Source organism: Poecilia reticulata, linkage group LG10 (genome assembly GCF_000633615.1).
Source record: "Poecilia reticulata strain Guanapo linkage group LG10, Guppy_female_1.0+MT, whole genome shotgun sequence".
Classification (NCBI taxonomy): Eukaryota; Metazoa; Chordata; class Actinopteri; order Cyprinodontiformes; family Poeciliidae; genus Poecilia; species Poecilia reticulata.
Window position 1 is genome coordinate 15,180,786 of NC_024340.1, and position 23,072 is coordinate 15,203,857.

Sequence of the window (23,072 nt, forward strand, 5' to 3'; positions counted from 1 at the left end):
TGTCCATTATTCAAATATTGTTTCACATTTACCTTTATCACATTTCCATCCTTGCTCCTAAACTTGTTTAATTCTGCTGCCTCTCTGTGTTAAATGGTGTAATAATGATAAATGCATACCCAACTCTTGATCCTCTGCTTCCGGTTGTGAATTAGGATGCAGATTCATCATTTCCTCTGCAGTTGCAGTAAATTGTCTTTTTTTTCCCCCTAGAATTGCTCATTTAATGGCTAGATCATTGTGGGCTAGAAACTAACCAGATCTTTTCTCTTGCAGTTAATAATCTAACTGAGCATAACTTCTTAACGAGGAAGAATTGATTCCTTTGATTTATTACAATTTTCATGTTCTTTTGAGGCTGCTTATGTAACTTGTTTTTGTTTTGAGACTTGCATAATACACCAAAATCTTGGAAGGTCACCACAGGCTACCATTAGATCAAAGTTATGTGATAAACACGAAAACATAAAGCCCTCTTTCAAGCTCACTTTGTCTTTGTTTTCAACCTAGAACTGTGTGCTTGCAAAACATGGAGGCATATTGCAAAAGGGCGTGATGAATAATATATTGCACTGAAATAAGCGCTATGCATGACATCTGTTTTATGGATTTCTCCTGTACTTGGCAAGATGTGACTGAGTTTATGTTGGTTGCTGTGTGTTTTTAAGTACAAGCAAAGTCACACATCCTCCTCATTGTGTTATCTGTAAGAGAAGATGTGTTTACATCACAAATGTGTGCAAATCTTTGTCTAAATTCTACTAATGTTGAAAAGCTCCCACTAATTTAGCAATTACTGTGTTTCCATTAAATAAGAAACGAAATTAAAGTTACACATGAATAAACTTGTTCCTATAATAAGTCATTACATCTGATGCTGCTATTTAAAAAAAAACAGTTACATGAGATATATTCATAATTCAGCCATGAAGCTAGCATTCATCATTGTCGTCTTCTTTGTCGTTTTTGCCAGTAGTAAAAGCTGGATACTGGTCCAGCTCTTACTACTGGCAAAGTGTTTCCATTGCAGGTTTGCAAAATACATCTATTTTGATATGGCTGAAAAACTACCTTATCCTCGCGCAAAAATATTTTATCGAAAGATGTGAGATTTTTCTTTTTAAATTAACAGTCTACTTTGACGCATGGTTGAAGGCGTCCATGTGTAGAACTGGGATTGAAAGAATGATGTGTCTTCACAGACCGGGTTTCTGTATCTTATTTTGTGGAAAACAATCAAAACAGTGAATTATTTCTGTGGAGAGCACGGCTCGTCTGGAGCTCCTGAAGGACTTTTTAAAAGGTTGATAGGTTAGTGTAACCATGCATCATGGAAATATAATAAAATGTGCTGCGTCATGAAAAAGAAACTCTACTCATAAATCTAAGCAGTATTGTTTTGCCTGGCTTCTTCAGTTTAATATCTCTTTGCATTGATAAGTCACCAGTTGGGAGAAAATAAATTAAGCACCCATACAGATTGTGTTTTTGGCCCACTGTCCTTTGTCATACTCCCCTGGCTTATGCCCAACTGATTTCCAATAGAGTGCTTTCCAAATAAGCTAAGCACTTCTTAATTCTGTAACTTTTTTCAAACAAGTTGAACTTTGTTATTCACATTGCTTTTTCAGTACCTAAACTTATAAATTATAAATATGTCTTCTGTTTTGCTTCCCTTCCTCCCTTCTACCCCTTTCTTTCACCTCTAGTTTGGTGGTGATGAGGGACGAGTTCACAGCAGGACGATCTACGTTGGCCATAAGTCCTGTCCCCCCAATGAGGCTTATATCCCGCCCAAGTTTTGCGATAACAGGATTGTGTCCTCTAAGGTAAGAAACACACGTTGGCCCTGCTCGGAACTAGCATTAGCATTCACCTTACAAGAGCCGATCCTTTGTGAAAAGAGCTCTAGTTTGAATGCGCCAAAGATCCTTTATGATGCAAAGAATACCGTCAGCTCAAAGTCACATTAGGAGGTAGTACGTTTAGATTGTAATGCACTGGTTTTCCACCACAACTGACTCTTTTTTTTACATGCTACGTGATGAATTATAATGGCTGGTTCAAGTTGCTGAAGACATTTGTCACCACTTCAAGACCAGAAATACCAACAGAATATAAAAACCAAACAGAAATTTTTTTTCTCCTGTGCTTGACTGAATTGTGCTTTACCTGCCTTGAGGCATTTTCTTCACTTGTTTAACTCCCTGAATGCAAAATGAGGACTCTCAAGCATTCTTGTGTCTTTGTTCCTCCTCCATCTTCCTGTTCTCACGCTTGTCTTTGCTCCCAACCCAGGGTGATCATTTGTCTGTCGAGGGAGCACTGACGGGCAGTGAAATACGTGGTTGCTCATAATGAACTGGAAGCATGGGAAATTTGTTGTTTTTCCCACATGCTTAGACTCCCCCCCATTCTACCTGTCCTGTATCAACAGCAAGCTCAGACTGGCTCTGTGGCATCATCAGGGACGGGGAGGTGGAGAAGTCTGCGTGAGAGAGACAGTCATGGGATTTATGGTGGTGCAGACGGTTTCAGTGTACAGGGGCCAATCAATTGGCTCCTGCCGGCATGTCAAGATAAACAGCCTTTAATTACTCCGACTGTAGTGTTTATGCTCGGCGCTTCCTCTGCACCCCATCATCTTTTTGGTTTTGCAGTCTGCAATGACCAAAACGTGTTTCCTCTCTTGCTTTTGCTTCTTCTGCACCACCACACTCAGCCCCCACCCACTGCTGCCACCCCCCCTTTTTTCTCATTACTTTTACTCTCTTTTCTCTCTAGCAAAATGAGATGGGCCATTCTGCTGCCACTGCATTTCAACACTCCCCAAGCAGACTTTTTCCTATATAATCAGTGCCTCCGTGCTGTTTCTGTGCAAGTGTGTTGTAAATGTATTTGCCGGCATGTGTTAGCATTTGTGTTGCATTGTTTTGCAGATCAGTTACTTCTTGTTGAGACTAGTTCACAGAAAGTCAAGCAGATAAAATGTGTTTCTTTATGGCCAGTATTGTCAGTGGTCATGGTCACTTAAACAAGAGCAAAAACAACTTGGTGCTGTGATTCACTCCACATCGAAGAGTTCCCAAATAAAATACATAAATCAGCAAACTAAACCAGTGATGTTTGGCCAGCAACTAAGAACAAAAATAGTGACTGAATTGAATTATTCAATTCAATATTCTACCCAAAGAATTGGAGATGATCCATTAAACTGTGTAGGTGGAGGGCGTTCAAAACCTCTGCCAACTTGCCTATGGATGGCAGACACAAATTAGAACAGAAGAGTAATGTTCTTTGGACACATTAGTCTAAAATTTAATTATTTGGACATTAGAACAGAAGGCATGTTTGACATCAGCCAAATGTAGGCAGGGTAATTGTATCGGTATAACACATTTTCAGCAATTAGACAATTTAAAGTGCTTTACATGATTAGCAGGTAAATAAAACGACAAGCTAGCTAAAAAACAAACATGCATTACATTCCATCATCAAACTAAGGCAAAATATAGCAATCCCCACAGAACCTCATACAGACCCGAAGCACAGAGCCTGGAATGTAATGGCTCACTACCATAAAAACCACCATGAGTTTTACCATGTAACTGATGAAATTATGAGATATGTAAAATAAATAAACAAATAAATAAATAAAGCTTAAGAAAAAGTTAACCCTGCAGCACGATGAGGACTCAACACAACATAAACTTCATCCAGAACTGCCTGAGAAGTAGGTTTGATCTGAATGAGAAGCTGTGTGTTAATATGAAGAGGCTTTACAAGCAAGAGATCCTTAAAACACCAACACAGCTGAAAGTGAAGAATGTGGCAAACCTTCTTCAGTCCAAATAGATTTTAAATGTTGTTTCTTCCTGCAGTTAAATCTTCTTTTCTTTCTTTTCCAGAGATGAATAAAAATAATAGACATCTGTATATCAATGTTTCTTACTTAAAAACTGAATATCATTTAGGAGTCCTATTTTCTTGATGACCTATTTTCAAGAAGGTTTATAAGCACACAATGTTGTTTTCCTTTCTGGTTTTTCTTTTACCAAATTAAGTTTGTTCAAATATCCTGCTGAAACGTTAGGTATATAAAATAAAAACAAAAAAAAATAAGCAACATATCTGACTTGTATTTATATTTTTCTTTTGCAGTATACAGTCTGGAACTTTCTACCAAAGAACCTGTTTGAACAATTTCGAAGAATTGCCAATTTTTACTTCCTTATCATCTTCCTGGTACAGGTGAGTTCGAGCTTTCAGTAAGCTAAACCAATGAAAAGGCCTGATGGTGCATGTCTGGGTGGGTCCGTGTCTTTAAGGACACAGTGAATCTTGTTACACAGTAGCTGTGGTGCAGAATGTATATTTGCACAAGGAAGTGGTGTGAAGCAATATCAGGTTGTTTCAGCTATGTGTGCTAACAACACCTACTTTTACAGTATGTGTGAAATTTGTACTTCTGTAATGGTTCAGAAGCACACGTGTTTCTATTCAGCACGTATTACTACACATGTATAACCTTGGATATTTTTGACGTCTTGCGTTTTAAGAAAAATATGTGTAAAGAAGTAAATACACTGAGTAAATATTAATATGAGAGCCAAATTAAAAGTGAAAATAGAGATCTGTGACTGATTACATTAAGTGTTTACTACCTATAAAAATATCCACTTATCTGCAGGTCGTATTGTGCTACAACTTCTGTCCAGTTTCTGAATAGCTCTTAACCTAAGGATCTATTTGCACAGACGTTACTTTTCTCCTCTTGTGTGGTATCAAAAGTGAAGAAGGGCTTTGAGAGCGCATCTGCTTTTGTTCCTCTGTTAGCTGTAGTGTCTTTTCTGATCCCTTAAAGTGGGAACTGTCTGCTCTCCTTTTAAAAGGAACCTGAGCGGTCTCTAAAGTAGACAGATTCTAGTTTGGGCTTGCTCATGGGCCTGGATCTTCTTTCTAAGGTGTCATACTGACTAAATGAGCTGAAACTGACAGCTCCTTTCAGTCCAGTTCTGCAGCCAAAAGAGGCAGATCACCATTCTGTTTATGACATCTCTCACTATCTTAAATTGGGCCAAATAATTAAAGTTTCTCCCAACCCTTTGATCATCTTTAACACCTTCTCGGGATTTATGCTTTTCAGCTTGTCAGTTTGCTTCAATTTTATCCTAAGCAGGTGTTTTTTTTCCAGGTGAATTAGTGGGAAAAAAACCAGGTGTTAAGGGCGCACAATGTTCAGTGTGTGTAAGCCAACATAAATGTTTTCTTCGGTTGCATGTTGCCACATGATGCAGATTTCTGGTGTAGAGTATTAGTAGAGGAAAATTTCTGCTTTTTTTCCCCTGGAAACATGAGTCAGTGGGTGTCCCCGGATTGTTAACGGTGTTTACTGATGCTGGAGCATGATCGGCACTTCCTTTGCAGGAAGCTCCTTATGGTGAGCACTCGGTTCCGTTTCACCGGGATTTTAGACAGCGAGGAACAGGTACACACGTCGTGCCGCTGAGTCGTGCTTGAATTTTTTTTCTGACAGAAATAAACCGTCTCTCATCCCTTGAGAGAGACTATATGCAAATACCCTAATGCTAACGCCATCCAACCTCCGACTCCATTCCATCAACCCTTTGTCTCCCCTTTTTACTGTCAGGGTTGCCGTCGTTCTTTCTCAGTCTGTATCCCACATAGCCCCCCGTGTCTCTGCAGCGCTGCACTGCTGACGTCAGCAGCCAGGGAGCCCTCTGTACTTCACAGTGACACAAATAGACACAGGCTGATAAAAAAGCACCACTCTTCTATAAATAGCCCCTGAATGTCTTTGCCTGAGAGTTCAGTCGAACAGGAATAGAGCACTGTGAGAGACAGAAACTGAAAATGAGAACGGGAGAGCGGGAGGGAACGGGGGCTGCCGGGGTAGGAGGACATCAAGACCCACGGCACAGAAATGGGGACCCCGGAGACCTGCTGTCTGTTGCTCACCCTGACACATTTCCTGCATCAGATGAAGTGCTGCTGTGCTCTGCTGCTCTGAAATCACACCCGCATATCAGCAGGAGTACACAGTTCACTCATACTGCAGAGTTTTACTTTATTTATTTATATATTTTCTGGCATTGCATTTGGTGCATTGGAGAAAGGTGGTGGGAGAACTGAAAGTGTTTTTTGTGCAGGAAACATGATGTGCGGAATATTTGTGACGACTGAGGACTGTTTGGGAAAATCAGTGAACCTGAAAGACTTGGGTAGGTTTTAGTTTTCTTAGGGTGCATTCAAACTAGCCCTGTTTCGTCCACTTAAATTCAAATTTAGTTTATTTGCCTAGAAATTCCGGATTGTTTGGGGAGGTGTGAAAGTGTAATCAAACTCTGGTTCACCTAAAAGCCTCGGTCTCAGTTTGGTTGAAGTGAACGCTGGTGCAGTTTGAATGCATATGTGAATGACAAGTGGACCGGAGTCCACTCCAAAAGCAGGATGGGAACTACAGCGCAGTCCATTCTGGGTAAATACAACCTAAACAAAAGTCACCTAGTCTAGAGCTGCTGGAAGAAATGGCTCGAGGTCTTTTAACAAAGATAAGAGAGAAATCCTACAACCGTTAAAGTCTGACGCCACTCCATTTCTGTTTATATTTGGTGTCGTTTACTTCAGCAGTTCTTGGTGCAGCGCCGCCACATGTGAGAAGGGGTGAAAAGGTTTTTCAAAGGGTTTGGATTGTTTGACACAGAGCAGAGTCAAAGCTAACTCCACCAGCGGAAAATGTAACAAATGTTGTCATTTTTGTCACCAATCGAAATGAGTCTTGGACTATGAGGGTGTTTTCACACCTATCAGTTGAGTGTTGCAGCCCAAGTTAGCGTTGAAAAAACCATGATGCTCGATATTTGTGGAATTCACCAAGCCTTGTATAACAATGAAGGTTTTAGCCCTGAACATTTTAATTGTTTCAAATCCTGGATTGTGGTCTACAATACAGCCATACAAACTACATTTCATTATAACTCTAATCATGCAGGGCGTCTTTTGATGGGAAACTCTAATGTGAAACTCCAAGGCCCATTGTGCAAATTTTTTTAAAAGGTAGCAACGTAAAGTGAAACCAGAACTCAACAGTCTGGGGATTAGCTAAGCCAGAGTTTAAGGACTCTTGTTTGGCGTTACAATTTCTCAGTGACATGAAAAATGGCATGTTATGCAAACCTCTTGATGTAGTGATATGTTTGCGCTGCGGCCTTCCTCTTCGAGATATCAGATTGTGACAAAAAAAAAATACAAGATACCGGATACAAATGGCTGAAATGAACATTTTCTGTAGGGTTACCGTACCTTTTGCATTATTGGGTGAGAACTGCTGCTCCTCTTCATTGAAATAAACTGGATGAGGTTGTTCGGCCATCTGATCTGGATTTCCAGACATTTTCCTACCAGGACTAATTGGTGCAGACCCAGAACTCACTGTAGAGACAGTCTGTTCTGACCTGTGAATGCCTTGTGACCCCCAGAATGGACTGGAGTGTCAATAGGGGGATAAATGGGTTTCCCTCCTTGATCTGTTCCACCAATGACTCAATCTTGGAAGACAGTGTGTGGAAAAAGAACTAAAGCTTTTTCTGTATTTACCTACAGCAGTAAAACATTTAGTTGTCTCACTTCAGATGGATTTACATAAATGTAAACATACTTGGCATAATGAACAACCCAGTGAAAGTGCAGTGTTGAGACAGGCCTGAATTGAGTTATCCACTCACTTAATGGTGTCATCAGTCGTCACCATTTAGCTATTTTAAATGCAAAGTGATTTTCCATATTACCACAGTTCTTCTAGAGTTAAATTCTGCTGTTCTATTAAAAAAACCTGCCTGAAAGCCATGCAGAGTTAAATTTAGCGAGGCATTCTGCATGTTCGCTGGTTCAATAATGGAAAAGCTTAGTTTTTAATAGGACTTTAAAACCTGAAAAGGAGCATTTCTCACATACTTTATACTTCTTTGGCCTCAAATACACAGATATTTGTGTATCTCAGGTTTAGGTCGATCAAATAGCGAGATTTAAGGAAGCTAGACCTAATTTCAACAGGAAGCAACAGTGTAACTCAGATCCACTTCAGGTTTTGTTTAGCTCCAGAGCTGTTCATCATCGTCCAGACTTTACATTCAACATTTAGGATTATTAGCTCTAGCTTTCAGTGGGCTGCCCAGCTCATCAAGAAAAACTGTTAATAATGTACAGCTTACAAAGTCTGTTTACTCATTACAGTGTTATTTACTAAAAAATCATATGTATTTGATTATGTCTTTCTTTCCAAGACATTTTTCTTTAAGTTTAAACGTTTCAGTTTCATCTTGTTCAGACTGTCTATCCCCACAACAAAGACCAAACAACCCTCTGCAGAAAACCTTTAGTAACACAAACCTGCACTTATTAACAAACCAATTAATGTAATGGAAACCAGCTCCTTGTTCCCTCTGTTCCTGTTCTAATTATGAAAACTATCATGATGCTTTTGAGGGTGAGAAGCTTGTCAACTCAAGCTTCTCGCAGTTTTGTTGTGAAAATAGAATGAAAGTACTCTTTTAGATCTAACTTTTATACCCAGACACTAAAAAAAGCCCCTTTATCCACAGTTTCTTTTTTTAGTCCTTTATTGTACACTTGAGATACGCCAAAGTAGTGCTGAGAATGTTCAAGTCAAGGTTATTTATAAAGCATAGTTTAAACAACTGCTTCTGAAGTTCTGTAGTTTAAAAATAGCTTTAAAAGACGCAAAGTGCAGTGTAAAGATTGCTTTGCATGCTTTGGCTTCACTCTGAGCTGTGTGTGGTCTGCTGAATGCTTCGTCATCTGGGTATCCTCTTTTTGGGTCTTGTGGTTGTTCCCACTTTTATTTGACATTTAAATATTGTGAAGGGCTCTTGAAGATTGGGATACTTGGTCATTGTTGAGGCTTTAGTTTACTTTATTGTCTTGCAAACTTGCTTGCTGGTCTGAAATGCTTTTTATGTGGCTCCACGTGTGAATAAGTGAAGCTTATTTTATAAAACATCACGTCATGTTGTGTTAACTTGTTGTGAAAAGACTAGAAATAACCGTTTTTTTTCTCGACATCCAACGTTAAACCACACTAAACTGACCTAAATGTTTTAGGTCAGAATTATTTACACTTGGTAAATGCCAGAGATAATTCCTTACTTTCAATCAATTCAGAGAGCGACATAAATTCATTCATTATTTGGCAGAACTGCCTTTAATCTGTACATTTTGTGTTTCGTCCTGCCGCAACAGAATTTCTTATAAGAAGGAACCTTTTCAGCAGCCGGCATCTGAAAAAGTTTTTGATGTTCTCATCTTCCAAACTCATAAAAATTGAAGATTTACTTCAGTTGTCCCTGTTTGCTTGTATTAGTTTTGTGGTGCTAAAAATTGTTTGCGTTGGATTTCAAAAGAGGGTGTAGATTGCTTCAATCGCCTCCACTTTTAATCACAATAACGTTTCGGAACATGACGTGTGAGCTTGTTAATCAGTGCATAACTTGAATGATTAGAGAGAACAATGTGCTACTCAATTCAGTAATCCACCAGCTTACAGTAACTTGCAGCTTTGAGACACTTGTATCATTTTTATGCATTCAGCCTGCTTTCTATAAATTTGGAGTGTTGCTGTGTAGACCTACCACATCTGGATGACTTATAGATGATTTATGAGTATTTAGTTCTTTTTGAACAAAGAGGTCAGATGTTATTCATTTGGCACCACTGTGTGTGTCAGATTAATTTATGCCCAAGTTAATTGTTGTTTTTGCTAGACTTGACAAAATCTTTACTTGCGTTTGCATGTGAACAGGTTTCTTATTGCGTAATTATTGTGGGTTTGCATTCCTGTTGATTTGGAAATGTTGCTCCATTTTTAGGTCATGCAAGTTAGAAACACAGAAACATAAAACTTTCTAGTTGTTGTTGCCAGAATATAAATGAGTTGAGTATGCCATGTGTGTGCACGCTGTCATAATGAAACCGGCTGTTCCGCCAGAAAGGAGACTTAGGTGGCACGATGTAGGGGGGAAAATCTGCATTATGTGGGATCAAGAATGCCAGAGTAAATCCATTAGTTGGTTTATAGGGACACATGAGTACATAGAACTGATTGTCTCATTAGACCTTAGCTGGAGTCTTTTTTGAAGTGGTTGTTTGGGATATTACCAGATCTAAACTCATAAGATGCATAGAGCTTCAGTGGAAGCACACATTGTATTCCCCTCCACAGAGCTGAGGGGGGGGGCGAGGTAACGGGAATTTGACAAAGCTCCTTGCTGGCCTTCTACTATGGCTTGGCAGAGACACAGAAGTGTTGGCATGCCTGCAGATTAAGCACTCTGTCCCAGGCACTCTTGATTAAAAGTTCTTTGGCCCAGAACCTCCTTTGCTTCCCTCAAAAATAAAAATGTCTCCCTCATGTTTCTCCTTATGGCCAAATATGTGGTGTGGTGTAAGTATGGATTACACCCTGGATTAAGGGTTAACCCAAACCTTTCAACTATCACCACATAATGTTCCTGCCATAGAAATAACACGCTGCAGCGGGAATTTCTAATTAATGCTTTAATGCACATTGTTGTCTTTTTTTTTTCTTTCCCTGCAGGTGATAGTGGACACCCCCACCAGCCCAGTCACCAGTGGCCTACCTTTATTTTTTGTCATCACAGTAACTGCTGTCAAACAGGTAAAATCCTGCCTAATGAGGCAGATCAGTGCTGATAACAGAAATGTCATTAGCTCTCCATTGCAATGTCCTGATTTTCTCATTGTCTTCCACTGCATTTTGCCCCCCCACTCTCCATATAACACATTAAGCTCTGTTGCCTTTACAACTCCCACGTTGTTTTTTGTATAAAGTACTCGACTAATGCTCTCTTGGGTTCTGTATTAATGTGCTTTGCTGGTGAGTTCTGATTGGGGTGAAGATGAAACGGGCTCCTGGGAAGTGTGAGTAAATGTGGAGAGAATGAGCGAGCCAGTCTATTACAGAGATACAAATTATCAGGGGGAGTGTCCGTTTCTTCCTCTCTGTTGCTGCAACATCCCAGTGTCAGATGTATTGTTTTAGGATCGGCTTTTTAGTTGCTCCACTGCTGGGACTTTGAAATGGACAATAGTGGGTGGACTTCCCTGCAAAAATAAGAGGGAACCACTCACATTAGCGGAGCTCTTCCAGCCAGGGTTTGATGAGAGATTCCAAGGAGGTGTGCCCAACTTTATTACTGTGACTGAAGTGATTTCTGCTGCCTCTCTTCATCCTCTCCCTGGCGTTATTCCTCTATGTTAATCAACCAGACTTTCTCCTCCCATCACCTTTCCCTGTAATCTCACATTTTGGCTCGAGATCAGTGTTGGCATGGATTGAACTCTTTCTTTCTTCCCTCAGCATCTCTTGTACTTTCATTGCTGTATTTTAAGAATAAACCAGATTTTATTTCTTACTTGACTGCAGAATGTGCATTATTTTGTTCCTGGCTTAGTATATCTTCATGGTCTGCTGTTTAGTAGTTCTTTCGGGCAATTAACATCAACCAGTCACCTTACAGGAATTGTTCTTTTGCCATGTTCAGAGGTCATAATTGTGTTCATGCCCCACTTTTTCCGCATTCTATGACTTTCTATTGATCTCACAGCTCTTAGTGTCTCGTGGGTATTAATGGGTCGGTGAAAGTTTACCATTTTTTTGTTTGCTCAGCAGATAAACCAATTTAGATTTTTTGACACATTGCCACAGGGATATGAGGACTGGCTGCGGCACAAGGCTGACCGGGAGGTGAATGAGTACCGGGTGTCCGTACTAGAGGATGGCCGGAGGATACGGAAGATGAGTGCTAAAATCAAGGTAACTTTTTGCACACACATCCTAACTTGGATCAGTAGGAAAAAAAAATAACAATGTTTTTGCAGTGAGAAGTTGTTAGAGGGCTGCTGATAATCAATACCAATATGTGTCTTCTGTTGCTGTTCACGCTGATTTAATGTCAATATTAAGAGTTGGGTTTGCTGTGTTTGTTAAGCAACCTATAAAATCATTCCAGCATACGGAGGCTGAGAAACTCAAGATAAACTGGTGTTGTTTATACGTTGGGCTTTATATGCAGGTATTCCAAAGTTTCAAGCTGTCACACTGCTGTTTTAATTTTTTTTCAGTATGCAAGTTAAGCTAAAATTAAACTTCCAGGAAATGATATATTTTAGATGTTCTGCTATTCTTTGTAATGATGTTTCCGACAGCTATGAAGCATGTGTCTGCCTGCAAACATTCACACTGACAAGCCTCTGAATATTAAGCACAGGAAATGCAAAGTCACTGACATTTACTGTTTAAATCCCTGTGAAATCCATGATTCTGCCTAACATTTACGATTCCTATTGCATTTCCAATTGAATCTACTGTTTAATTTACATTAGTCATTGTTGTGTATGTTGTCTGTTATTCTACTTCATTGTGCTATTTTACTTATTGTAAACCCTTCAGGTTGGAGATATTGTGGAAGTAGAAGAAGATGAGACCTTTCCCTGTGATCTAATCCTGCTGCAGTCCAGCCGAGATGATGGCACATGTTTTGTTACCACAGCAAGTCTGGATGGAGAGTCCAACCATAAAGTGAGATGCACTGCCACTCATCTCCAATTACTGTCCTAATCCCTATTTATATCATCAGAAGATCTTAGAGTCAGTCATCACATGCATTTGTTGCATTATTACCTCCATATTCATTTGTCACAGCATTTTAATACCTTTTTTAAACTCCCACTCTTTCTCTAGCTGAGTGAGAAAGAGAACAGGAAGCTAAAAAGACCGTTTGACCTTACTCAGTCCTGGCTTTCAGTTCTTACTCTGTTTGTTTGTCCCATCTTCTAGACACACTACACAGTGGCAGACCTAGAGAGTGATCTGCAGTATCTCAGTGCCACCATCGAGTGTGAACAGCCTCAGCCTGACCTTTACAAGTAAGTCAGTCACCAGGTGGTCTCAGCAGATTTACACTACATGATTATGATGTCTTTTGAAAATGCTAGCCTGATTCCTAGCAATAAAATGAAGATGATATAGTCACAGCTGAAATCGGATATTTTTGTGCTCTTTATGGAAAGAAATATAACTTTTTTATCACTGACAATAATTTGAGCTCAACACTATTTTTATTTACTAAATACCACAAAATTTTACAAAACTTTTTTAGAGATTTATTTGAAACAATTGCTCTAAGCTTTATGACTTTGGTCAAGCATTTAGAATTTCCTTCCACAAGCTTCTCACAGTAATTTATTTGTATTTTGACCCATTCCTCCTGACAGAACTGGTGAAACTAAATCATATTTTATACTGAGAAACCTTACTCAATCATGGCTGGCAGGTCTTACTTTGCCAGTCATGATTGACTAGCAAAGTAAAAAAAGCTCCATGTTTTATGCTGCTTTGCTCAAACACAAATTGTGTTTTTTGTCCGCGAGTACCTTTGCAAATGCTAACCTTTCTAGATTGCTTTAGAGTTATGACTTCTTGCTCTCTGGGTGGCTTCTCAGTCCATGACATCATCAGTAGGGTTTTCCCAAATTGTTCATAAACTTCCAAATTTTAATAAATACATGAAAGTGTTCTCTCATTTTCTCTCATGATAATTGGCAAAGATTTAGTTCGATTTAATGTCATGAGAGAAGAAGGTCATCAGTCTTCCTATGCAGTGTATTTAAATATCTGGTTTCCTTTGTATATACTAAGTGGATGTTATTCTATTCCAGATTTGTCGGCCGTATGCACATTTACAGAAACAGTCAGGAGCCTGATGTGAGGTGAGAGCTCTCATGCACAGCAATCTCAATCCACTTTAAACGGGAGCAAAATCAAAACATGGTTCCTTAAGCACCCATTTGTTTCCCTTTGCATCTCTAACAAATCACTTCTCTATTGATCCTTCATTGCAAACAAGCATTAACATTAAAACAGGCTGGCAGGGGTTTAGCCAGCCTGCTTCCAAAGCACTCCCACTGGCATTTCTCATTGACTACTTTGTAATAGCCACAAACAAATTCCAGTGTCCTTCTGAAGAGCACTGGGACGGGTGTAAACCTGGACTGCAGCCCCGCTGTCACTGCGTATTTTAGAACAGATGCCAGATGCCCTGCCAGGTTCCCATTTACAGAATGGAGGACTTTGTGGATTGCACAGCTCCTGAATCGCAACACAAGTGTTTAATCCACTGATGTGATTGTGCAGATCTTTAGGCCCAGAAAACCTGCTGCTGAAAGGAGCAAATTTGAAGAACACTCAGAAGATATGTGGTGAGTCAAATGAAAGCAGCGTCACTCAGTGGGCTTTTATGCTGAAAGCTGATCCTTTTTTTTAATGTTTTTTCTGTTTTTTTCTCTCAAGGTGTCGCAGTTTACACTGGAATGGAGACAAAAATGGCTCTCAACTACCAGGGAAAATCGCAAAAACGGTCCGCTGTGGAGAAGTATGTCTGTAGCGAGAACCGCAGACGAGATTAAACACGTCTGGTCTACTGCTTGTTGTAACTAATACTGTTATTTCAGGTCTATCAACGCCTTCCTTCTGGTTTACCTTTTTATCCTGGTGAGCAAAGCGCTTGTGTGCACCACACTGAAGTATGTGTGGCAGAGCAAACACGATGAGACGTGGTACAACGAGAAAACGCAGAAGGAGAAGGAAACTAATCAGGTGCCGTTAACTTGTTTTTGAAAAACATTGATAAAATGTCTGTACACGATTTTAAAACTGGTGCATTGCTGTCCCTACAACAAAACGTCAACCAAAACTGATTTAGACAGCAGTTTATGTTTTAAGCTCTAATTTAACAATGGATTTGTGTAGATCTGCCCTGTCAATAACTACAGTTACTTTATAACAGTGTAACATACTGTGATGTTTTCAAAGTTTTGTTTTGTACACTATCATATAAGGAAATGAGCTTTCAGCTTTTGAAAGAGAAAAAAATGATGTGAAACAAAAAAAAAAAATGTGGCATTTATTTTTCAACTCTGCTTAATAGTCAGTATGACTCGGTTGCATTTATGGAAATTATTATTGCCTAGAATGTAAACACAGATTTTTGTAGAGTTTGGAAATTATGTGTGTGTCTATCACATGAAATCCAAGTTTACTTGGATTTCATGTGATAGTTTGTGGCACTAATGAAAAAAAAAGCAAAACTGTTGAGTAATTTTACAAGGCAAGTTGTTTGCTAAAGAATTAAATGTTGAACTGAAACTTTATTTTTTTAGGATAATTGTCACCTAAACGCAACCTTCTGGAAAGTCTTCAACTTTTTATTTATTCACTCTTAATAACCTTGGTTGAATAAAAGTCCCCAGGCTGCAGATGTCCTATTTGAGACTGAAAGCTGACCAGGTGCTTTGGTTTCACTTCAGCTTCTAAAATGCAAATTTGAAACATTAAATCCTAATACATAGTTGTTGAGCTCTGTGACGTTAAATATTTACTGGTGATTGCTCCAGCCTTTAGGCCACTGCTCCATCTGTAATGTTTTACACACTGTGACGCAAAGAAAACGCGTGAATTAGCCACTGCTGACCTACGTCACTACATGCTCCTTTCTCTTTGTATTTGTTCTTTAGTTAACTGTGAAACTTGTTCCTTATTTGCTGTATAAACCTTTGTGTGGGGGAGCTGATTTCAGCTGAAAAACAAAATGTTCTCAACACAGTGCACAGTTCAATCAAAATTTCACAAAGTCAACTTCATAAAAAAAATCCGTTACTGTACTTTCTCTGACATTGTACCAGGGTACTGAATGGTGCTGATTTTATTTTTTGTCATTGGTATTGACCTATAGTTTATAAAGTCAGTTGCATAAGACAAGTTACCCAACATGGTGCCATTGTCTTGAAAATGGGGCAGAATTTAGTTTTTTATATCTTGTTTCTGTTTCCTAATAATAAAATAATGAAACATTATAGTTTGTGAATTTTTGTTTGCAAAATATAAAATATTGTAGTTGCATATAAAAATAGTGGTGGGACATGGTGGTTATTCACATTTGCAATACATATATAAAAAAGTCCTGCAATTAAAGTAAAATTTTTGCTGATTAGTAAAGAATTAAACACTTATGATTAATATTTTTCAAAACAGAAACATATAAACACATTCTGGATTAAAACTACGACTCGCCACTAGTTCTGACAACATGTTTGTTTACATTTTATATCACAATTAAATGCACCATCTTTTATTATGTATTGTCAAATCTAACATGTGAAAGTTTCAACTGCAGAAAAGTTGTTAGTTTTAACGTTTTTGAAAACCTGTGTGTCATTTTAACTTTTTTCTTTTTCTTTTTTTTTTCCAACAGTACCTAAAAATGTTCACAGACTTCTTGTCCTTCATGGTGCTCTTCAACTTCATCATTCCGGTGTCCATGTACGTCACGGTTGAGATGCAAAAGTTCTTGGGGTCCTTTTTCATTACATGGGACAAAGATTTCTTCGACCCTGAAATCCAAGAGGGGGCGCTGGTCAACACATCAGACCTCAATGAGGAGTTGGGACAGGTCAGGCCGCAAGACACATTCAAATAACACTTTTGATTGACTGTTTTTCTTTTTTACGTTGTTTCTAAGATTGTTATCCAAACATACATTTCTAAGTAAAAAGAAAGAATAAACATGTGGTAGACATTTATTACTAGCCGTGTTGTGCAAAGAATTTTACTTTTGGCTACTCTGCTTTTAATAAAGTAACACAAGGAGTAAAACAAGCTGATGTTGGAGCATCAGCTCCAACATCAGCTGATGCTCCAGCATCAGCTGATGTTGATGCTGGTTGGTGTTGATGCTGGTTGGAGCCTGGTGGAGCTGCAGGCTCCACCAGGCTCCTCTGGTGGAGCCTGCAGCTAGGAGCTTCCCAAATATGATATTACAACAATGTTACTGCAACAGGAGAGATGGATTATGCTTCACTTCTTTACACATTATAACCGGGTTTAAATTTATGTATGCAAAAAATAAATAAATGCAAGTTTCCTCTTTCAGCCAGCAGACTGGCAGTGTGCAGCAATAGGTAGAGCAAGTGTTGTACTGGCTTAATCTATGCACTACACAGCTTCAGTCTCATTATGTTTAATTCTTTTTAATTTTTACCAAGTTTATCTAACTTGTGGTTATATTTGTAATTACTAATATTTAATACTTTGGATGGAGTAGCTTGTCAACAAATAAGCAATTTCTCCTCTGAATTAATAAACTGTATTGTGCAGCATATCAAGTTCTTAGACATATGGGATTTATTGCTTCCCCATAAGAATATTGAAACGTTAGTATAAATTGTAGAAATAAAAACATTTGGTTTTTCTCAACTTTTGTTCCAGAAAATTAGCATACTTGAAAAAAATCTTGGATTATGAGTGACTCCTGCTACAGTAAAAAAAATAAATAAATAAAAATAAAAGATGCATAGCAGTAGATTTGCAACACAGGCAATTAATTTTCTTTTTATACATCTGATCATCACAAAAAGTGCTTTTTTTGTACCAGCTACACTTAGCATTTAAAATAAATACAAGAATTTGCACCTTACCAATTTGACACATGCTGTGTAATTATTTTTTCTAATATTCTTTTTTTATTGTTTTACATTTTGTGCTTTCCCCATGATGTTTACTGCAGGTGGAGTACATCTTCACAGACAAGACCGGCACCCTCACTCAGAACAACATGGAGTTCATAGAGTGCTGCATCGACGGCTTCCAGTACAAGCATGGGGACGGGAGCTCAGAGTTGGACGGGTTTTGCGTCACAGATGGACCTGTAAACAAAATCCAGCAGAAAGCTGGCAGGGTGAGTGTTGTGTTGCCCCACCATCTGGTACAAGAAGTCGTGCAGGCATTAGCATATGGCCATTACATAGCTCATTGGTCAGAAAGACCCTTCATAGGTCACCCGTGTGTGGCCTGTGACATGTCGACATATGCAGTTAACATAAAGTGGGAAAAATGTTTGCTCTGGAAAGAAGCACCTGTTAATTTTTGTAGAACTTATTTTGATAAAAAGTAAATTCATCCATGTTGAAATGAGCTAACTTGTTTGATTTTAGTTTCCTTTAATGAGCTGTCTTTTTGTTTTGTTGTTAGGAGAGGGAGGAGCTTTTCCTTCGTGCCCTCTGTCTGTGCCACACCGTCCAGGTGAAGGAGTCTACAAAGCAGAGGCAAGACCAGATTGACCAGATAGATCAGATAGACCAGATTGACCAGGTCGATGGCTTAGGGCTCGATCACGAGTTTCTGGACCCGCCACAGAAGGAAATGGGCTTCATAGCTTCCTCGCCCGATGAGATTGCTCTGGTTAAGGGAGCCATGAGGTAAAAAAAGATGACAGATGTTGTGAAATAATCAATTTGAGTTGATATTGCTTGAATACTAGTAAATAATTTTTGAAGAAAAAATAACAAATTCCATGTAATGTTGCATCTCAGTAAATTGCATAAAGATCTCAAGTGTTTATTTCAAGTAATGATAGATGATTATGGTTGACAGCTAATGAAACACAAAGTCAAGCTGATCAAAGAAAAACAAAGGATCATTCTTGTCCAGGCTTCATTTCATAATCCTTTCAGAGTTGGATTTGTTGCTGTTACAACATGTTTTCCTTCCCCCTAATTTTGCATTAATATGCTTTAATGCTGAATCTGAACAGTCAGCTTCTTAAATAATGAGGTTTTGTGACTATTTGCTGTCAAGTCAGCAGTCTCACACACGATTCACTAGAACAATAATATGTCTGCATTGAGAAACTCTTGAATGTTCAGTAGTTTTAGGACTTGATCATCAAATTTAGCCCAAAGTAAAGCACAAATCACACAAATGCATGACTAAGAAATGTCACATGTTCAGTCATCTGTCTCCATCTGCAGGTACGGCTTCACGTTTCTGGGCCTGGAAAGTAAAAACATGAAAATTCTTAACAGAAATAAAGATGTTGAAACGTAAGTCAGTAACAACATTTGGATTGTCATAATTGATGCGTGTGTATTTTTTTTTAACTTAATTTTAATCTTGTGTTACTTGAAGGTATGAACTACTTCATGTGTTAAACTTTGACCCTGTGAGAAGGCGGATGAGTGTAATGGTCAAATCCAAAACAGGTGAGCTGAAGACTTTAATTTACTGCATTTTTATTTGATTTTCTGTCGATTTTCAACATTCACCATTTCTGTAATTGTTTATGTTTGTGTCCAGGTGACATATTGCTTTTCTGCAAGGGTGCAGATTCTTCTATTTTCCCTCAAGTCAGACAGGAGGAGGTGGAGAGGATACGCATGCATGTGGAACGCAACGCAACCGTGAGTGAAAAACAAACTGTTGTAGCTTCTTCACCAAACAGTCTCAAGGTTTTCTGTGGTAACATTTTTTCTCTGTCCAGGAGGGCTATCGCACATTGTGTGTAGCCTACAAACATCTCAGCGCACAGGAGTACGCCAGGGCAGACGCAGACTTGAGAGAAGCTAGACTGACTCTCCAGGACAGAGAGGAGAAGCTGATGGCTGTTTACAACCGAGTGGAGACTGATATGATTTTAATAGGAGCTACAGCTGTGGAAGATCAGTGGGTGCTAACTCCACATACTGTAGTCAAACTCTGATGAAGTAGTGTTTTAAAATGCTAAAGATCGTATTTTACTTTAAAAGGTTTTATAAGTTACAAATGACCTCATTTAAAATCTAAAGCTTTCCTAAGTGCCTTTCTTTTGTCTTACAGTTAGGAGATCCTTCTGTTAAATTTTCTTTAGCTTGTGCCCCTAACTCTTTATCATCTTACACTGCCACCATGTGGTTATGTACTGCTTCACAATCTTAAGATTTCAAAATGCTAAAACAAATTGTTGGTCTTATATGTTAAATATTTTCATTATTAATAAAACAAAACTTCCAAAATGTTGTGATTAATCAATTTAGCTCAATTTGTTGGGCACAATTAACATACATTTTCTTCCTTTTTTGTGTTTTACTTGGCAAAGTGTGCTCATTCTCCTCTAATGCGTCTCTTTCTACCCAAAAGGCTTCAGGATGAGGCGGCACAGACCATGGAGGCTCTGCAGGGAGCAGGCATGAAGATTTGGGTTCTGACAGGGGACAAGATGGAGACGGCCAAGTCCACCTGCTACGCTTGTGGACTGTTTAAGAAAAACACGGAACTGCTGGAGCTGACGCTGCGCACTCTTGAAGATGGAGGGAGGAGTCGGGAGGAGAGGCTGCATGATCTGTTACTTGAGTACCATAAGAAGGCTGTTCAAGATGCCCCACCTGTGAAATTAGGAATTACCAGGTTGGTATTTGAAATTACAAAATAATAAAACCTCTATTCAGTGCCTTGCAAGAAACACTGAACGACCTTAAACGTTTTCACATTTTCTCTCATTACAACCACAAAATTTAATGTGTTTTATGGAGATTTTGAGCGATAGACCAACACAAATCTGCAAAGCGGAAGGAAAATGATTTGTAGTTCTTAAATGTTCTACAAATAAACATCTCAAAAGTGAGATTATACCCTGAGTCACTAATACAGTTACAGCTCTGCATGTTTTAAGACATCTAGAGACTAGCAATTTGTCCCATTTTTATTTGCAGAACAGCTCAAGCTCAGATTGGGTGGAAAGTGCGTGTGAAAATCATTTTTTTAATTTTGCCATATGTTCTCACTTTGATACATCTTCTCATCAACCCTGAACAGGAAAAAAAATAGCAACCCTATGAATATTATGTTTGTGGAGCAACAAAATGTGAAGAAGTTGGCTTGTGTAATGCTATTAAAAGGTTTTTGTATCAGAAGTTGTAACTCATTCCTTATTTTCCTGCTGATTGCTGCAGGAGTTGGTCTGTAGCCGGACAGGATTACGGTTTCATCATCGATGGAGCTTCTTTGTCGATGGTTCTCAGCTCCTCCTCTGAACCAAACTCCAGAAGATACAAGAACCTGTTTCTGCAGATCTGTCAGAACTGCACGTCTGTTCTCTGCTGCCGCATGGCCCCTCTGCAGAAAGCCCAGGTCAGATCCGGTTATTTTAGTGAACTGGATTTATCACTTTTACAGCAAACGCTTGGCAACATGCAGCTCTCTGTTTTACTCCCATCTTTAGATTGTTAAACTGGTGAAGAACTCCAAAGGCAACCCAATTACTCTTTCCATTGGTGATGGAGCAAACGATGTCAGCATGATCTTGGAAGCTCATGTTGGCATTGGTAAGAAATCAGTGTAAATGTGGGGAACTGCTATCATTTGGTGCAGGTTATGTTGACCCTCTGTATATTTTCGTTTTTGTTTGGCCCTGGTGTTCCAGGTATTAAGGGTAAAGAGGGTCGGCAGGCAGTAAAGAACAGTGATTACGCCATCCCCAAACTCAAGCACCTCAAGAAACTTTTGTTGGCTCATGGACATCTTTACTACGTTCGCATTGCACACCTAGTGCAGTACTTCTTTTACAAGGTAACCAAAACTGATTTTGCCTTTTTAATGTTCTAATGCCTTGCTGCATTCATATTCAAAACTTCTATTGATCAGTTACTGTTTGCGCGACATTTTCTAGAAGTAACAAAACAAACTTTTGAGTTAAAATTAAAGTACTCATAACTTTGAACATCTTTTTCTCATTATTTTTTTTCTTCCACAGAATCTTTGCTTCATCTTACCTCAGTTTTTGTACCAGTTCTTCTGTGGCTATTCCCAGCAAGTGAGTCTTTTCTTGGCGACAATGAGGTTTGAAAATTTTGCTATCATTAAAGGTGACTGAGCCCGTTTCCCTTAAATTACCCCACCCCCACTGGCCCTGTGACCTTTGACCTCTGTTGAAATAATTATAATAATCCAGTCATCACAACCCTGGTGATGTGTTTGTGCAATCAGACTATTATGAAGGTTTAACAAGAATTTTGTTATGGAAACACCACAGGGAACCTGCAGTGGTGTGAAAAAATATTTGCACTCTTACAGATTTATTCTGTTTTTATTTCTTTTTGTCACTCTGATAACCATATTTTAATATAAGAGAAAAAAACAGAGAAATCTAAAGCTGCAGTTTTTAAATCATTTTTGATTGAGAAGGAAAAAAAACTGTACAAACTAATATTGGAGGATTTTCGACCATGTCTTGTTGGTGTGTTTTGGATCATTTAGACCAAAACCCAAGTGTGCTTGATCTTAAGGCAACATGATGGATGTTGATGGCCCTGCAGAAGTAAATCACACCAAGACCATCACACTGCCACCACTATGCTTTACTATTGGTGTGTGGTTGATTTTTTTTCTTTTCTCAAATTCTATTTTCATGGAGTTGGAAACGTTGGTTTAGATTTTTTTTCCCTTCCAAACAACATAATCACATATATTTACTGAGATATTTCTGACTCAAAGTGCTGAAAATGCAAAAATGAAAAAGTCTGTAAAGCTTCAAACACTTTTTCATGCCTCTGCTATTCTTTCTTTTGATCTAAGTTCCTGAAAGTAATATTTAGGCTTCCTCAGATGGCTTCCTTTTAAGACATATAGGTGATTTTGAGTTTTTTCTACTCCTTTATATTAATCCCCAGTCACCCCACCCCTTCTCCTCCTTCCTCCATCCTACCCCTCCAACCCTTCCTCCTGCTCCGTCCTCCCCAGCCCCTGTACGATGCAGCCTATCTGACGATGTACAACATCTGCTTCACCTCTATGCCCATCCTGGCTTACAGCCTTTTGGAGCAGCACATTTGCATTGAGGTTCTTTTGGAACACTCCACCCTCTACAGGTAACTTGGTGGTATTGCACCTTTTGAAAAGTGCATGTCTTGTTAGAAAATCAATTTGTTATTTTCAGATTGATTTGGGGTTTTGAACTATCAGTTATTAATATATTTTGTGAATAGACTGTCAAATTAAACAATCAACCTTTAACAATTTTCCCAAATCCATTATACAGACATAAGTATCCCTAATTACTGGGTTTATTAACGACTGAATAAATGCAGAATATAGACAAAAGTCTTAGTGCATTTATCATTGGATAAATGAATGTCTTTCTCGTAACCAT

At 38.8% G+C, this 23,072-nt stretch overlaps 1 protein-coding gene across 7 annotated transcripts in view; it reads left to right on the forward strand.

Annotated features, from left to right (window-relative positions):
* atp11c (ATPase phospholipid transporting 11C (ATP11C blood group)) overlaps positions 1 to 23,072 on the forward strand; it is a 50,008-nt gene that overhangs the window by 20,787 nt on the left and 6,149 nt on the right. For all 7 annotated transcript variants that reach the window (XR_534685.2, XM_008420741.2, XM_008420744.2 and 4 more), the window contains exons 2-24: positions 1,710 to 1,829; positions 4,162 to 4,251; positions 10,634 to 10,714; positions 11,765 to 11,872; positions 12,509 to 12,637; positions 12,896 to 12,984; positions 13,777 to 13,827; positions 14,252 to 14,316; positions 14,408 to 14,489; positions 14,569 to 14,713; positions 16,368 to 16,565; positions 17,679 to 17,849; positions 18,143 to 18,369; positions 18,922 to 18,993; positions 19,079 to 19,152; positions 19,247 to 19,350; positions 19,431 to 19,612; positions 20,066 to 20,332; positions 20,878 to 21,055; positions 21,147 to 21,249; positions 21,348 to 21,493; positions 21,678 to 21,737; positions 22,664 to 22,791. Coding sequence is in view for 6 of the 7 variants with exons in the window: in XM_008420741.2 (XP_008418963.1) it covers positions 1,710 to 1,829; positions 4,162 to 4,251; positions 10,634 to 10,714; positions 11,765 to 11,872; positions 12,509 to 12,637; positions 12,896 to 12,984; positions 13,777 to 13,827; positions 14,252 to 14,316; positions 14,408 to 14,489; positions 14,569 to 14,713; positions 16,368 to 16,565; positions 17,679 to 17,849; positions 18,143 to 18,369; positions 18,922 to 18,993; positions 19,079 to 19,152; positions 19,247 to 19,350; positions 19,431 to 19,612; positions 20,066 to 20,332; positions 20,878 to 21,055; positions 21,147 to 21,249; positions 21,348 to 21,493; positions 21,678 to 21,737; positions 22,664 to 22,791 (2,870 nt within the window). In the remaining variant the exon portion in view is untranslated. The remainder of the gene's footprint in view (positions 1 to 1,709; positions 1,830 to 4,161; positions 4,252 to 10,633; positions 10,715 to 11,764; positions 11,873 to 12,508; positions 12,638 to 12,895; positions 12,985 to 13,776; positions 13,828 to 14,251; positions 14,317 to 14,407; positions 14,490 to 14,568; positions 14,714 to 16,367; positions 16,566 to 17,678; positions 17,850 to 18,142; positions 18,370 to 18,921; positions 18,994 to 19,078; positions 19,153 to 19,246; positions 19,351 to 19,430; positions 19,613 to 20,065; positions 20,333 to 20,877; positions 21,056 to 21,146; positions 21,250 to 21,347; positions 21,494 to 21,677; positions 21,738 to 22,663; positions 22,792 to 23,072) is intronic.